The sequence below is a fragment of the Neodothiora populina genome (genome assembly GCF_041146345.1).
Source record: "Neodothiora populina strain CPC 39397 chromosome Unknown canker_contig_3, whole genome shotgun sequence".
Taxonomy (NCBI): Eukaryota; Fungi; Ascomycota; class Dothideomycetes; order Dothideales; family Dothioraceae; genus Neodothiora; species Neodothiora populina.
Genome location: NW_027191417.1, coordinates 1,882,875 through 1,896,954, shown reverse-complemented (window position 1 = coordinate 1,896,954; position 14,080 = coordinate 1,882,875). Strand labels below are relative to the sequence as shown.

At 53.0% G+C, this 14,080-nt stretch overlaps 3 protein-coding genes across 3 annotated transcripts; 1 reads left to right on the top strand and 2 right to left on the bottom strand.

Moving 5' to 3' along the window:
• Positions 1–1,054: 1,054 nt before the first annotated feature.
• Positions 1,055–6,615, bottom strand: AAFC00_005016 (uncharacterized protein; the record flags this gene model as incomplete). Its single annotated transcript, XM_069344743.1, has 2 exons — positions 1,055–6,479; positions 6,533–6,615. 2 exons carry the CDS (start codon positions 6,613–6,615, stop codon positions 1,055–1,057), a joined length of 5,508 nt encoding a protein of 1,835 aa, XP_069197179.1.
• Positions 6,616–7,358: 743 nt separating this feature from the next.
• AAFC00_005015 (uncharacterized protein) lies at positions 7,359–9,674 on the top strand (the record flags this gene model as incomplete). The annotated part of the gene is made up of 1 exon (XM_069344742.1): positions 7,359–9,674. One exon carries the CDS (start codon positions 7,359–7,361, stop codon positions 9,672–9,674), a length of 2,316 nt encoding a protein of 771 aa, XP_069197178.1.
• Positions 9,675–12,958: 3,284 nt separating this feature from the next.
• Positions 12,959–13,550, bottom strand: AAFC00_005014 (uncharacterized protein; the record flags this gene model as incomplete). Its single annotated transcript, XM_069344740.1, has 3 exons — positions 12,959–13,063; positions 13,200–13,324; positions 13,493–13,550. 3 exons carry the CDS (start codon positions 13,548–13,550, stop codon positions 12,959–12,961), a joined length of 288 nt encoding a protein of 95 aa, XP_069197177.1.
• Positions 13,551–14,080: the final 530 nt, after the last annotated feature.

Below are 14,080 nucleotides of genomic sequence, written 5' to 3'. Positions count from 1 at the left end.
TCGAAAGGTACCTTAGATATCGCGGAAGGTATGGCAAGAGTGGAATCCGTATGCCAACTCTAAAGCACTTTTGGCCTGATGTTGGCACTTCTGAAGCAACGATGGAGCCAACAATAGCATCATTCAGATTGATGATGAATATGATAATGACATGTGTATGCGTATGTGTGATATAGCCACCTTGAGTAAGTCAGGGTTTCATTGAAGGAAGTAGCTCTTACGAGAACGAGAAAGAGGCCAGCTGAGAGTCTGTACACCGGCTCTTAAGCGATCTTGTCGTGATGTTTGCACTTTTGAAGTAACGATAATCTTGATTATACAGTACGTCTAAGCACACATACACTTGTGATCTAGCAACGCACCTTGGGTAAGGTACCGCAAGGGGAAGTGCCCCTCTCTTATGTTAAAGAATAAGGAATGTGTTCTTTGGGAATAAACCGTGGCAGCAAAAGAGTGTGTGCACTTTCCGTTTCAGCGAGAACCATGGAAGACGAGGTTCGAGCTTCAAGAAACCACATTTACGCGACCGAAAAATCCTTTTAACCATTAACATACCCATCTGTCGAGTTCAGAAAAGATATCGCAGCAATAAAATTGCTAAACAGCAGACTGCCTCGTTGGATAAATAGGATAATGATTGAAGAGGGCAAATTGTCATGTTGAGAACAGGGTCGCCCTCGAAATTCGGGGGGTTTGTCACATGGAAAATCATAACACTGACAAACATGGTAATGCTCATTTATATGTTCCAAAAAGGACTCTGTCATACACAGATAGAACAACCAGAAATGCAGACTTTCGAAAACGTGCTGAGAAAGCAAAGCAAAAAGAACGCCCAGCACCACGCTTTAGAGTAACATAATGCCATCCCTGCCTGCCCGCCGCAACACCGCATTCATCTCTCTTGATATGTCAGGGATATAACCCCTCTCGTCATGACTTTTGTTGTTCTGTATCTACTCATCTAAACTTCCAATGTGGTTTATTCAGAAACCTTTCGAGGAACGCATGAAATCATGGTACCATTCACTTGCGTACTGAGTCCACTTGCCAATTATCCAGTCAAGCACACCATAGCCGCCTCTAGCTCGGCCAGAACCCGCTCTTCAAGTCGGCTCTCGCCTTTGGACGCCGAAGCAGGCTTCTGCTTGGCCCATTCAGCTTCACGATCGCCAACGGGCACGACTCGGTCCCGTAACGATCTCCTCTCACTCAGCATGCTCTCGACTTCTTCTTTGGCGCCTGCTCGGTCGTATAGGAGACTGGGTACCTCGTCCGCATTGAGTCCGGCTGCGGGACCGACCACCTTGAGACGCTCAAAAATCAAGCTGATCAACGACAATGAATGAGTCTCAGCCGCCATGCCTAGCGTGACACTGCCAGCGAAAGGTTGGCGGATGGTTGGCTGCCTGTTTTCCAAGCCGGTCTCGGCACGCTTGAGCTGCTCTGGAAACGAATTCAGGAAGGCACCAACCTCAGCAGCAATTGGTGGTCCGACTGCCTCCAGAAGATTGAGACATAAGGGAACCAGACCTCGGGACCAGATACTGAACATTCTTGCTGGTTCATCAAACGGTCCTTTTCCGCCCGGTCTGCGGAAGTAGGAAGAGAGGTTTGCAGTGGAGATGCGCGACAACACGCCATCGACAGCCATTTGCTCGGCTATCAGGGGAACACTGCTGAGTTCGAGCATAAACAAAACACTCAGCTCGCCGTGCACAGGGTCTCCTGCCTGGGAAGCCGCAGCCAACTGGTCGGCCCACGAGTACAAGCTGGCAGCATATCGTGTAGTGCCTGCGCTCGCGAAGATGGCTGCAACAGAGGCGTGGGAAGCTGTCACGCCCGGCACGCGCAGTATACTCTGTATCAAGGCAGTCAATAGCACAAAGTCAGCCGGCTCGGTTGATGAGACATCTTCGTGGACAGCACCGCAAAGGGCGCGAAAGTTCACTGTGATGACTCTCTCAAGGATTTCAAGTAATGTCGGTATGGTGGATGGCGAGCCAGATTCGGCTTTGTTACCTGCAGTCGACTTTCCGGGACCTGCTTGCGGCGTGGGGTTGTAGATTTGAGGTTGGATGGCCAGAAAGAGTACACGAAGGAGGGTACGGTAGTAGTCTATTTCCTTGAGGGTTGAAACTGTCGCGAAATCTTCGCCGTGCGTTCTCACGGCATCCCAAGCAACTGCTAGCAAGTCTTTGACTCGTGACTCCGAGGACTTGATCACCGTCAGGCGCTGAAGTAGCACGAACGCCAAGTCGGCTCGTATTTGTGCAATGTCGCTGAACAGTGCGGTAGGAACCAAAGCTTCCATGTTCGCCTTCAAGCAGTTCGAAGCAACGATAGCCAAGTCGTTTTGGAGAGATGCGTTATCTGCAAGGAACTGTCCAAGTCCAATGGCAAGAGCCTTCCAGCTCTTGAGCAGATTCACTTGAGATTCCACAAGCGATAGGTTCACGTTTGCTCGTGCGAACTCATCATGGAAGCCAGAGCGGCGACCCCAAGAGGAATCAAAACCCAGCATCTCTCCAGCAATCTGGCAGTCATAGTAGTAGTCGCGTCCAAACTCGACGCCGCAGATGGTAGTGCGCTTGAATCCCTGTAGAGAGCATTGCGGGAACTTTGCGGTGAAGTTTTTGGCGAGATTTTGATGCAACGAGTGGTTGTAGCCATCGACAGACACGCCATTGTCACGAAGATAATGGAGCTTGGCCGCTACGGTCTTGGCAGTGGAAGTATCTCCTAGCTGGCGCGCGTTGTATAGATACCTCGCAAGAATGTCGACGATCAGAGCGGCCATCTGGTTCTCGTTGGCCACTCTAGTGACCGCCTCCATGTCTGTGGGACGAGTGTTGAGGGATAGATCAGCGATCCAACTAGTCATGTTGTTGATTGCCTCGGTGTGTCTGCCGATACCGTTCGTAGCCCATGACCAATGGTCCTGTGCGCGAGCGATGAAATTGAGGATAGCAATGGCTCGCTTGGGCGAGAGCATGTTGATGTTTGCCAGCTGGTCCAGAGCATGGGTGAAAAGAGGTTTCCGCACTTTCGTGGGAGAACTGTCCGCGGTCTTGTCCCTTAGCTTATCTCTAGGCGTTGAGCCGGTGAGTAGACACACGGCGAGCCATTGTTGCTTGTTGCTGACCACGGCCGAGAGCATATCCCAGATTGCTGCTTCGGTATCGACGTCTTGCACGGGCGAATCTAACTCTGCAATAACTGCGAGGAAGCACTTCATGGCTTCGGAGCCAAGATGGCCGAGGAGAGAAGCAGGTTCACCCTCGCCTGCGCCTAGATTACGGACGAGCGAAGTCATGAGCGTCGCGACGTGCTTTTTGAAATGATGGCGTGCAGCAAAAAGTCTGGAGATCAACGGCATCGTCTGCAGTAAATTCGTTGCGAGATATCGGATCTTGCGATTCGTCATCTGGCCGACGTCGAGAAGAGTAGAACAGAAAGACAAAGCCGAGATTGTCTGATCTCGATCGCGCTGCTCATTGGAGATATCTGATGTGATGTCCGAGTCTGCAATGGCAGACATGAGCACGGTGAGTATGGGGTGGAATGTCAGCTCGTGGGGGTTCTCTGTCAAGAAAGCCTTCAATACAACATCGGCGGCTTGGGCAAAGACACCGGTCAGTTTGGCGGAAACTGCCTCTTGATCGTCCACACCATATGCGTAGCGAAGCACGTTGTTCATGGCCCTCAGAATCCGGGTGTTGATCTCACATCGTTCAGACTCGAAGACAAACTTCCAGCTAGGCAAGCTCTGCAGCACGTCCAACATGACTCTCTGGAGGGCGGCAAGAGTAGTGCTCATCATCTTGTCCGGGGTCGATGCGGCAGGGCCACTGCGGGCCTCGAATCTGGTGATGGTCTTGGAAGTGCTCTTGCGCGAGACCGATCGCGCGAGACCGTCATGAATCAAGGCCTCATATAGACCGACGCAGCAGCGCAAGAAGTCGTACTGTCCGAGTGGAAGTTCGGAGGCGGTCACTATAGCCACCAGGGCACCAGAGCCATCGCTGTTCGATAACAACTTGGAGCGGTTGAGTAGCGACCAAATGCGCTCTGGATGCACGAACATGACGGACTGGAGGAAGCGTGCACAATGTACCAGAAGATACAGGGAACCTTCGGTGGCGGGTTGGTCGACTTGCACTTGCAGCTCTTCTTCGAAAATGTCGAAAACGACTCGTACGATGTCCTGGTTGGGGTTCAGACCATCGTTGAGAAGAGTCAGCACGCGAGCAGCGGTGGAGGTGTCATCCGAAGGTAGCGTTTCGCGCAGTAAAGAATCAGCCAAGGCGATGATCTCGGCTGCCGTCTCTTTGTCTACCGGAAGTTGAGTTGTGGCATCGACGGTGTTGGTACTCGACAGACGAGTGGACAAGAGCAAGCCCAGGTACTCGAGCGGCGAATGTTGTAATTGCCAGCGCACGACGAGGGGCTTTCCGGCGCTCAGGACAAGACCGATGGTACCTGCCGGGACGGAGTGAAGAAGGGTGCCGGTGGTGGTGCCGTCGTCGCCAGTTCCGGACAGCAGGGCTCGGTAGCCTTTTGAGCCCTGGAAGGTGAACAATGGTGAATCGGTGGTGAGCTGAATGCAATTATTGTACTCGTCCTCCTGCACGAGCTCGTAGCCCTCAAAGCCGAGGGGCAGAAGCTGAGTGAATGTAGGCATGGACTCGAGGATGGAAAGCGCTTCCGACGTGCCACCTGAATGGGAGGCTCTGCTCTGGCTGATGGACAGCAAACACTTTAGGAATGGTCGTAGCTCGTAGGCGTAGCGTTGCAGAAGCTGAACGAGGAAACGGCCTCTCGACACTTGAGTGTCGGCCAGGAAAGCCTTGACAGGCTGTGCAGGGCCGTGGGGTCGATGATGTAACAGGCTGGGAGGAAGGGTGTCGTAGGAAATGACGGAGAGGACAGCCTGGACCAGATCCGGACCATACTGGAAGAGGGGAGATCCTTCGCGGATCAGAGAGTATATGGCGAGCTTGGCGCAGATGACAATGTGAAGGTCGGAGGACGAGGGACAGGTCAGGAGCAGAGCCTCGGAGATGGAAGTCATTGTGTCGAAGGCCTGTAGCTCTCCGACTGCACTGTTGCCCATGATTTCGATGACATCATCTCCCGGCACTGTGTCTGTGATGAGGGCCAGACGGTCGGAGAAGTTTGTGGCAGGACCCCTCGAGCCTCGCATTGATGATCGTGTCGGCGGTCGCTCGTTGTCGCTCGAGTCTTCCAGTTGTCCCTCTGAGCGTGCGGCCAGATGGAAATCGCGGAGAGCCTGACAAACGATGCTCCAAGCCAGGATGGGCAGAGAGGCGTGTCTGATCTTCTGGGCGACAGCACCGAGGATGGTGTTTGTGATCAGCCGTACACATTGATCGTCGGACCAATATGACTTTGCGCCAGCGGAGGAGGCTTCCTTGGAGGGTGTCGTCGTGGACGAAGCGGATGTGCGCAAGAGTTCGATGATATCTCTGATTTTGATGATCGAGGTGGAGATGAGCGCGACGAGAGACTGCACGACAAGGAGAACGGCAGGGTCGTCGGCAGCAGGAGGGAGCTCCGAGAGGAAGAGGAATTGGTCCATCAGGTTGAACCAGGCGCTGACAGAATACGCATCGGTGATGTGAGGCGATCTGAAAGTCAAGATGAAAGCCATGCGCAGAATCGACACAATCTGACCAGACATGAACTTTGCATATAAAGTGGCGAGCTCGGGATTGTCAGCATACATCCTGGGCCACGACGCAGGATCGGCCAGCCCTGTCAAGCGCTGCCTGAGAGCATCGCAGCACTTGGCAAAGAAAGTAGAGGGTCCATCAGCGTCAGGATCTGATCTCTGAGCCTCCCAGATGTGTTGAGCGGCGCGCTTGAGGTGTGGACGAGAGAGGTTGGCGTCGACGGTCGGGTGGAAGTCCTGACCCAGGTGGTGGCCCAGAAGGGAGGCCGAGAGGGCCAGGAGACTCGTGGCTTCGGTGTATCTGGTGAGCAGCAATCGTGCGCGTCTCTGCTCCTGATTGTCAAAGGACGACGTCGTCTGACTCTCCTGGTCCAGGATTGGTTGTGTCGAGGCGCCGAAGGTGGCGTCGGCGGTGACGTTCTGCACACTGAGTCTCTCCTCTTCTGACCATTCCGACAGCAGTTGCGCCGCAGCTCTGTTCTGCCATTCCAGCATGACAATCCGCAGCGCGTCGACTTGGCCGATGTTGGCTTCTTTCGACAGCCACAGGGCGTCGTCCTTGATCTGGCTGATGTCGTAGTGGCCGTTGGACGAGGGCAGGACGTGGATGGCGGCCGTCTTGGTCTCGAAGTCGCTTTTCGTGTGCGGCGAGGGCGCGGCAAAGGCGTCCAGAGGATTCGACAGGACAGACAGCACAGTCGAGTCATCGAGGAAGGCATTGAGGGTCGAGGGCGAAGGGTCGGAGCCGAGGAGGGCGAATGTCCGGTATGCGGATTCCCATGATCTGTGCGCGTGTCAGTGACTTGACTCGGATGGAAAAGAAGGCGGCGCATGTACAATAACGGCTTCTCCCCGCTGAGGCATCGGTCCAGCGCAGGGAAATAGACGGCCGACGGAGACGGGGACGGAGACGGGGCCATGTTTGTGTTGGGATCAAGGAGAAGGAGAGGATCAAGTCGACATCAGAAAGAAAGAGATCTGTTGTTCTCTCTTCATCAAACCAGACTTGTTGACGCGGCACGACGCGACTTCCCGAATGATTTATTCCTGTGTCCGTATTCTCGGTGTCTCTCTCAATGTTCTGAAGGGTTGATGATGATGATGATGAGATGGAAAGAGACTCGGTGTTTCCTGTGTGAACCTGAGGTACAGTAATCAGTTGCGTCCGAAAGAGGCAGTAACACTCGAGTGAATGTCAAGGTCCAAGCTTGCTCTTGCCTTACTTTTCAAAGTATTGTTGATGGAGAAGGTAAGATGATACCCTTATATGACAGCGTGTAGAGATAGAATCGGCTGCCTCTTGCTCGTTGTTGATTGTAAGGCAAGTAGATACAAAGAAAGACTACCTAGTCTGTTGCTGTCGAGTGTGACCCGGTTTTGAGGACAGGGCATGCAATGTAAACCCACGGTGAGGTGTTTCTGTATACACGCAAAGGGAAGCTTCACTTTCACATTCAGCCCTACCGAGCATGGGTCAAGGAAGGAGCAAATATCAAAAAGAAGAAGCTGCGGGGAGATCCAGTCATCCCCGGCCCAATCAGGAAGGTATGCCGCCAATACCGTCACCAGAATCCAGAAACCTTTCCAATCCACCTCGACTATCTCTTTCTTTTGTCTCTCAATTGCTTTCAAAGGGAAAGGAAAACAAATCCAGAACAAAGCCATGTCCAGCCTCGAGCTGATCGATTATTCGCCTCAACACCCTTCGCCCGCCTCGCCCATCGCTACCGCCTCGAACCTCGTGCTGATCGACAACTATGATTCATTCACCTGGAATGTCTACCAATACCTCGTCCTAGAGGGCGCCAAAGTCACCGTCGTGCGCAACGATGAGATCACCCTCGAGGACCTCATTGCCAGAAACCCCACCCAATTGGTCGTGAGTCCCGGTCCCGGTCATCCAGAGACCGACTCTGGCATCAGCAAAGACGCCATCCGGCACTTCAGCGGCAAGATCCCCATCCTCGGAGTCTGCATGGGAGAGCAGTGCATCTTCTCGGTCTTTGGTGGAACTGTGGCCAAAACTGGCGAGATTCTCCACGGCAAAACCTCCCCGATCGCCCACGACGGCAAAGGTGTCTACGCCGGCGTTCCCCAGGACATTCCCGTCACCAGATACCACTCCCTCGCCGGCACTCACCCTACCCTTCCCGAATGCCTCGAAGTCTCTTCCTGGATCTCCAGCGGTCCCGACGGTGGAAAGGGCGTCATCATGGGCGTCCGACACAAGGAGTTTGCCATTGAGGGAGTCCAATTCCACCCGGAGAGCATTCTGACTCAGGAGGGAAGATTGATGATGAAGAACTTCCTTTACATGCAGGGAGGCACCTGGGCGGAGAACCAGCAGCTGCAGAGGAAGACGGCGGAGAAGGCGCAGTCGGACACTAACGGCGGGGGAAAGGTGGACAAGCAATCCTCGATCCTGGAAAAGATCTTTGCGCGCAGACGAGAGCGAGTGGCGGCGCAAAAAGAGGTTCCTTCCTTGAGACCCGTAGATCTGCAAGCCGCCTACGACTTGGACCTGTCGCCTCCTCTGATCTCCTTCCCTGACCGTCTTCGTCAATCTCCCTTCAAGCTCGCCCTCATGTCCGAGATTAAGCGCGCTTCTCCCTCAAAGGGCGTCATTTCGCTCACCACATGCGCCCCCGCCCAGGCTCGCATTTATGCTTTGGCCGGTGCCAGTGTCATTTCTGTTCTGACCGAGCCCGACTGGTTCAAGGGCAGCATCGACGATGTCAAGGCTGTGCGTGCCGCTCTTCAGGGCATGCCGAACCGCCCTGCCATCCTGCGCAAAGAGTTTGTCTTTGACGAGTACCAGATCCTCGAGGCCAGACTCGCCGGAGCGGATACCGTTTTGCTCATTGTCAAGATGATGACCCCCGAAGTGCTGGCGAGGCTCTACCACTACTCTTTGTCTCTGGGCATGGAACCCCTGGTCGAGGTGCAAAACGAAGAGGAGATGGAGATTGCCGTCAAGCTCGGCTCCAAGGTCATCGGTGTGAACAACCGCAACCTGGCCAACTTCGAGGTCGACCTCGATACCACTAGCAGACTCATGAGCATGGTGCCCAAGGAGACCATCGTCTGCGCACTCAGTGGCATCGCTTCTTCGAAGGATGTCGAGCCTTATCAAAAGAACGGCGTCGGAGCTGTCCTCGTTGGCGAAGCACTCATGAGAGCCGAAAACACCGCACAATTCATCTCAGATCTGTTAGGGGGAGACAAAGCTACACTCTCTCCACCTGCATCTGCAAAGTCTCCTCTGGTCAAAATCTGTGGCACTCGCACCCCCGAAGCCGCCGAGGCTGCCATCACCGCTGGTGCAGATCTGATCGGAATGATCCTCGTCAAGGGCCGGAAGAGATGTGTTTCAAATGACACTGCTTTGCAGATCTCCAAGACTGTGCATACGACCCCCAGAGCCGGCTCAGATCTCTCAGTCACATCAGAATCATCTGCTGTAAAAGCCACTAGCTTTTTCGAGCACACGGCGAAACACTGCTTCACTCACCCACGCCACGCACTGTTGGTCGGTGTCTTCCAAAACCAGCCTCTTGATTACATTCTAGAACAACAAAAACTATTGGATCTGGACATTGTACAACTACATGGATCCGAGCCGCTCGATTGGGCGTCGCAGATTCCTGTACCAGTCATCCGTGCATTCCACCCCGGTGACGCTGGCTTGGCGACCCGTGGCTACCACTCTGTGCCTCTCGTCGACTCTGGCGCTGGCGGAAGTGGAGAGCAAGTCGAGATCGCAAAGGTCAAGCATATGCTGAACACCGACGACGGTCTTCGCATTGCCCTCGCTGGCGGACTCAACCCGGATAATGTGCAGCAAGTTCTGAACGGTCTAGACAAGGCGAGAGATCAAGTCGCTGTGGTCGATGTCAGCAGCGGTGTCGAAGAGGCTGGTGAGCAGAGTGTGGCCAAGATCCGCGCATTTATCGCTGCCGTCAAGGCTAGATCAGTTTAGACCTATGTTTGGGTTCACGCATATGATATCGCAATACACTGCGTGCGAAAAGTTCGATTCCGTCTCTTGTATAGATTTCCACTTTGTTTCTTTTTTTCGTTCTTCTTCAGCTAGCTCAGAAGGTCTTGAGAACTTTACAGTCCCTGTTCACTTTCCTGCCATGTTTTGGACTTGCTTCGTGTGACCTTTTTTTCATCCTGTTCTGGATCGGCATCGTGCTTGTAGTCGTATCACCTCAAATTCTACTTGAGGTACAACACGCTGATCAGTGGAGATATAGAACTATCAGGTTGTTCACCGCAATGATATTGTCCATGCTATTGATCTCTGAGTGAGCAACCTGTCTTTGAAAAGTCTCCTTCCATCAGCAAGCGTTTTTGTCAGCCATTATGTGTACTGATTGTCCAGTGCTGGTCACCACCGCGCTCATTGCTGGCTTACTTCCACCAAATTTGAGTCGTTGATGCTTCAGAAACAGCCTAAGGTAGGTATCCGATCATGGAACAGTCGTTCTCAGTGACTCAAGGTTTCTCTCGTCTGGCGTTCACTTGTTCATTTCCTCCTCACTCCTCTACTATCACAATGGTACTCACGTCAACACTTTCGAACAGTCCTTCTCGCAGAACACTGTACTCGATCGACCATCGTTTGGCCTCACATCGACCTGCATAACAGATATTTTCCCCCAGTCCCTTATTCTCTCTCTTCTACATCTTCTTCCTGTTCATCATCAACATCCACATCCCCAAGACCGAACCTCAACACGGAACACCATCACCAAAGCAACTCAACATGGGCAAACACGCCACCCTGCTCAAGGGGGCCAATATAGTCATCACACCAAATCTACCAAATACCAAACAAGTCATCAAGCGATGGATCGAATCAGCCGGCGGAGCGTTACAGACTTCTGTCGTCTTTCCAGAAGATGACGACAACGACAACAGCACCACCCACTGTGTTGCTTCTGAGCAATGCTGGAAGGAGAAGAGCAGTCACGGTATTTCTACGTTCTGCTCTGGTCAACATTGGTGCAAAGAAACAGACTAACCACCTCCCTTTTCTTCCTTTCAATCAACAGTATCCGAGGCCCTGGAGAAGCCAGAAATCCACATAGTCAGCTACGACTGGCTCCACGAGACTCTGACCACCGGAAGCAAAAAGTCCGAGAAGCAACACTCCTGGCGGCGCATCGAGAAGTCGGCCAACAGAGGCCTTGCGCTGGAGCAGAAAGCGGCCGAAAAGGTCGAGAGAGCCGAGAGCCGCAAGAGGAAGAGACTCGAGGAAATGGAAGAGAAGAAAAAGAAGAGCGGGAGAATTGATTATGTCCAGGCGTTGGCTGAGCATGTGGATTTGTTCGTCGGTGAGGAGGAGAGGGACGAGAGGGCGCTGAAGGACAAGCTGCAGCGAAAGAAGGACATGGAGGCCGAAGTGCTGAAGATGAGAGAAAAGGAGGAGTTGAGGGAGAAGAGAAGGGAGGAGAAGACAGGGGGTGGCGAAGAGGAGACTTCCAAAGCTGAGAGTGAGTGTGGGTTTCCTGCTTCTTCTTTTCTTTTTCACCCGTCCTCCCTCTTCCTCCTCATACTCAGAGGACAGAGAACAGTACTGACGACCCGAACAGGATCCACCCCGACCCACCACATCTACAAAGACGAAGCCGGATATGAGTACGAGATCAACATCACACCACGCGCCACATCTTCATCTCCGACCTCGACCGATACCCACCCCCTCATCATCAGCGTAAGTATCAACTATATCTTTCCCTTTTGCCCGTCCGAAATTCAAAAACTCTGACCCATGTACCAAAGCTCTACGAATCCAACACCAGTAACCCACATACCTACGCAACCTGCACTCGAACCCTGCAGTCCCCTTCTACTCCTATTTCAGCTGCGTCCAAGTCAGCATCGAAGGCTTCAATCAAAGATTTCCCATCAACGCTCTCTTCGACTTTACCCACCGCCCTTCGAATCTTCAAGGCCAATTTCCAGGAATGCACTGGAGGCGTGGCATGGGAGGAACGCTTTGAGGTTTTCGGTGGTAAAAATGGTGGTCATCGTGATGGTGATGGTGCCATCGGAGAAGGCGGCAACGAAGAAGCGCTTGAAGAAAGCCGTTCAGCCACTGATGATCATCAGATCAAGGATTCTTTGGCTCGCGATGGTCGTCATGAGCAGTCGAGCACGCGTATACCTGGACTCGCATGGCAGAAGATGAGTAAAGCGACTGGTATGCAGATGCAGGACACAGAGAGAAAACAAATCCAGCAGGGTGCGAAAGTCGCCATAGACGCTGTCGCAGGAGGCAGAGTGACCAACAATGGAGACGACGAAACAGACGAAGACGACGACGATGGACCTGTCATGGCGGCCATGCGCAAGCGACAGAAAACAGGAAAGGAAGATGCGAACAGTCCACGGGTCGCCTATCCTGATCCCGGCAAGGACGACGAGGAAGAAGCACTCGAAGACGAAGACGAAGAAGAAAAAGGTACAGACTACAACAGTAGCCGCAGCGACGACGAGGATGACGGCAGCAGCAGCCATCAGGGACAGCAGTACACACACTCTCATGTCAACGACGATGAAAATGGCAAGAGTGACGAGGCGACGACTATGATTGAGGAGGACAAGATGGACCAAGACCAAGATGGCATCTTCGACCAGATCATGGCTGAAGTCACTGGTCATGACGGCCACGCCTTGGCTGGCGATGATTACAACGGCATGAATGCTGGTGAGGAGTGAGAAATTGAGATCATGAGAACAGAGACAAGGGAGATGATGGCTTGGGTCGGCTGAGAGCAGGCGGAAAGAACAAAGACAGCTGCTTGGACCAGAGTAACATCCAACACAGTAGTTGGCATATGTTATCTCGAGTTCCAGCCCGATGGACTGGTCTTGCTTCTTGACTTACGGTAGCCCCAGGAACTATAAGGTCCGGAATCAGACATGAGAAAAAGCGAAATGAAATCGATTTCCGACAGGACTTGAGTTTTTAGAACTTGATGTTTCGTTTTCGTTGACGACCTTCCACTCTCTCTCCCTTCTTTTACCGACGAACATGCTGGAGTAAGCACGGGTATCTTGACTGCAGGAGAGCCAGCCCAGCCCCTCGGTATATATGGGCAGAGATATATACACTCTTTTCTCACTCGTACATTGGGCAAGTACTTGGTGCTGCTGGTTCCTTCCCATCCAGACCCGATCAATTGATAGTATTCTTTTCTTTTCTTTTTTTCGTGTCTCTTTCCTCGCATAGCAAACCACTCGTGGTCCTTCTCAGTTGGATCTCTCACCACCCTTTGCAGCTCTGAGCTCGTCCATCTTGGCGACACGCTGCTTGAACTCCTCGTACTGGCACTTCTCGTAAGTGTGTCGCTCGTTCTGTTGGATGATAACCCCGAAGGGCTCGCATTAGTCTCCTTCTTTCTCCCGTGTCTCCCGGATTCAATCGCGTACGCGCGCACATAAAGTGTATCGATATGTACCAAGGACATCAGACAAAGAGGAAGAAACATACCTCGCACTTCCAGGGAAGGTAGTACTCCTCGTAGCGGCATCGGTTCAGAGGGATGAGGAGGTGTGCGCATGAGTCTCTGTAGGGAATTGGAAGTCTGGCCTCGGACATTTGACTCCTCGTTGCGGCTATTTTTGCCCAGTGTCAGCCTTGTCTTCTTTCGTTGAGTTTTTTCTGGTCATGCGATTATGAACAACAGCGACGACGAAACTTCGAGGTTCGGGAGGACGGAATGAAGTGAATAGTGGGTTGACAAGGACGCTGTTGCTGTACGGGAACGAGGCGGAGAGTTGTACGGTTTGAGGGACCATTGCCGAGCCCGACGGCGCTCTTGATGTCTTCGACGACAGTCATTTTGATTGTTGTTGTCGAGAGGGAGTGGTGATGAAGGTTGTGGTGGTGGTAACAGACTCAACAAGCCAATAGCATGCGTGGTGAATTGAATTACACTGCTGATGCTCCTTCCTCTACACTCCGACTTGACGTTCCCACAGGGCAAGAGCAGCTCGGGGCATGGACCAGGCCAGGGCAAGAGCGAGAGCAACAGGGCAGGAGCAGGGCTGGGTCGGCGCTTCGGAGGCTAGGTACTGTGCAACTGCACTATACAGCAAGGTACATCAAAGTCAGCCCTGTGCCCGCGGCGCGACACGTACCAAACACATCACTTTACGCGTCTTCCAGTCCCATCCCTCGATTCCATCATCGCTTCTGCAAGTGCTGCCGCTTTCCTGACTCCACCCTTTGACTCAAGATACCCACACTTGGACAACTCGGTCCAGTCGTCCCGCGTCTCTGGTAAGGCGCTGCAGGTAATGCATCGCCGTCCGTGCTCTTGATCGTATCGAGCCTGTCATCAACACATTGTGTGAGGTACTCTATTGTCA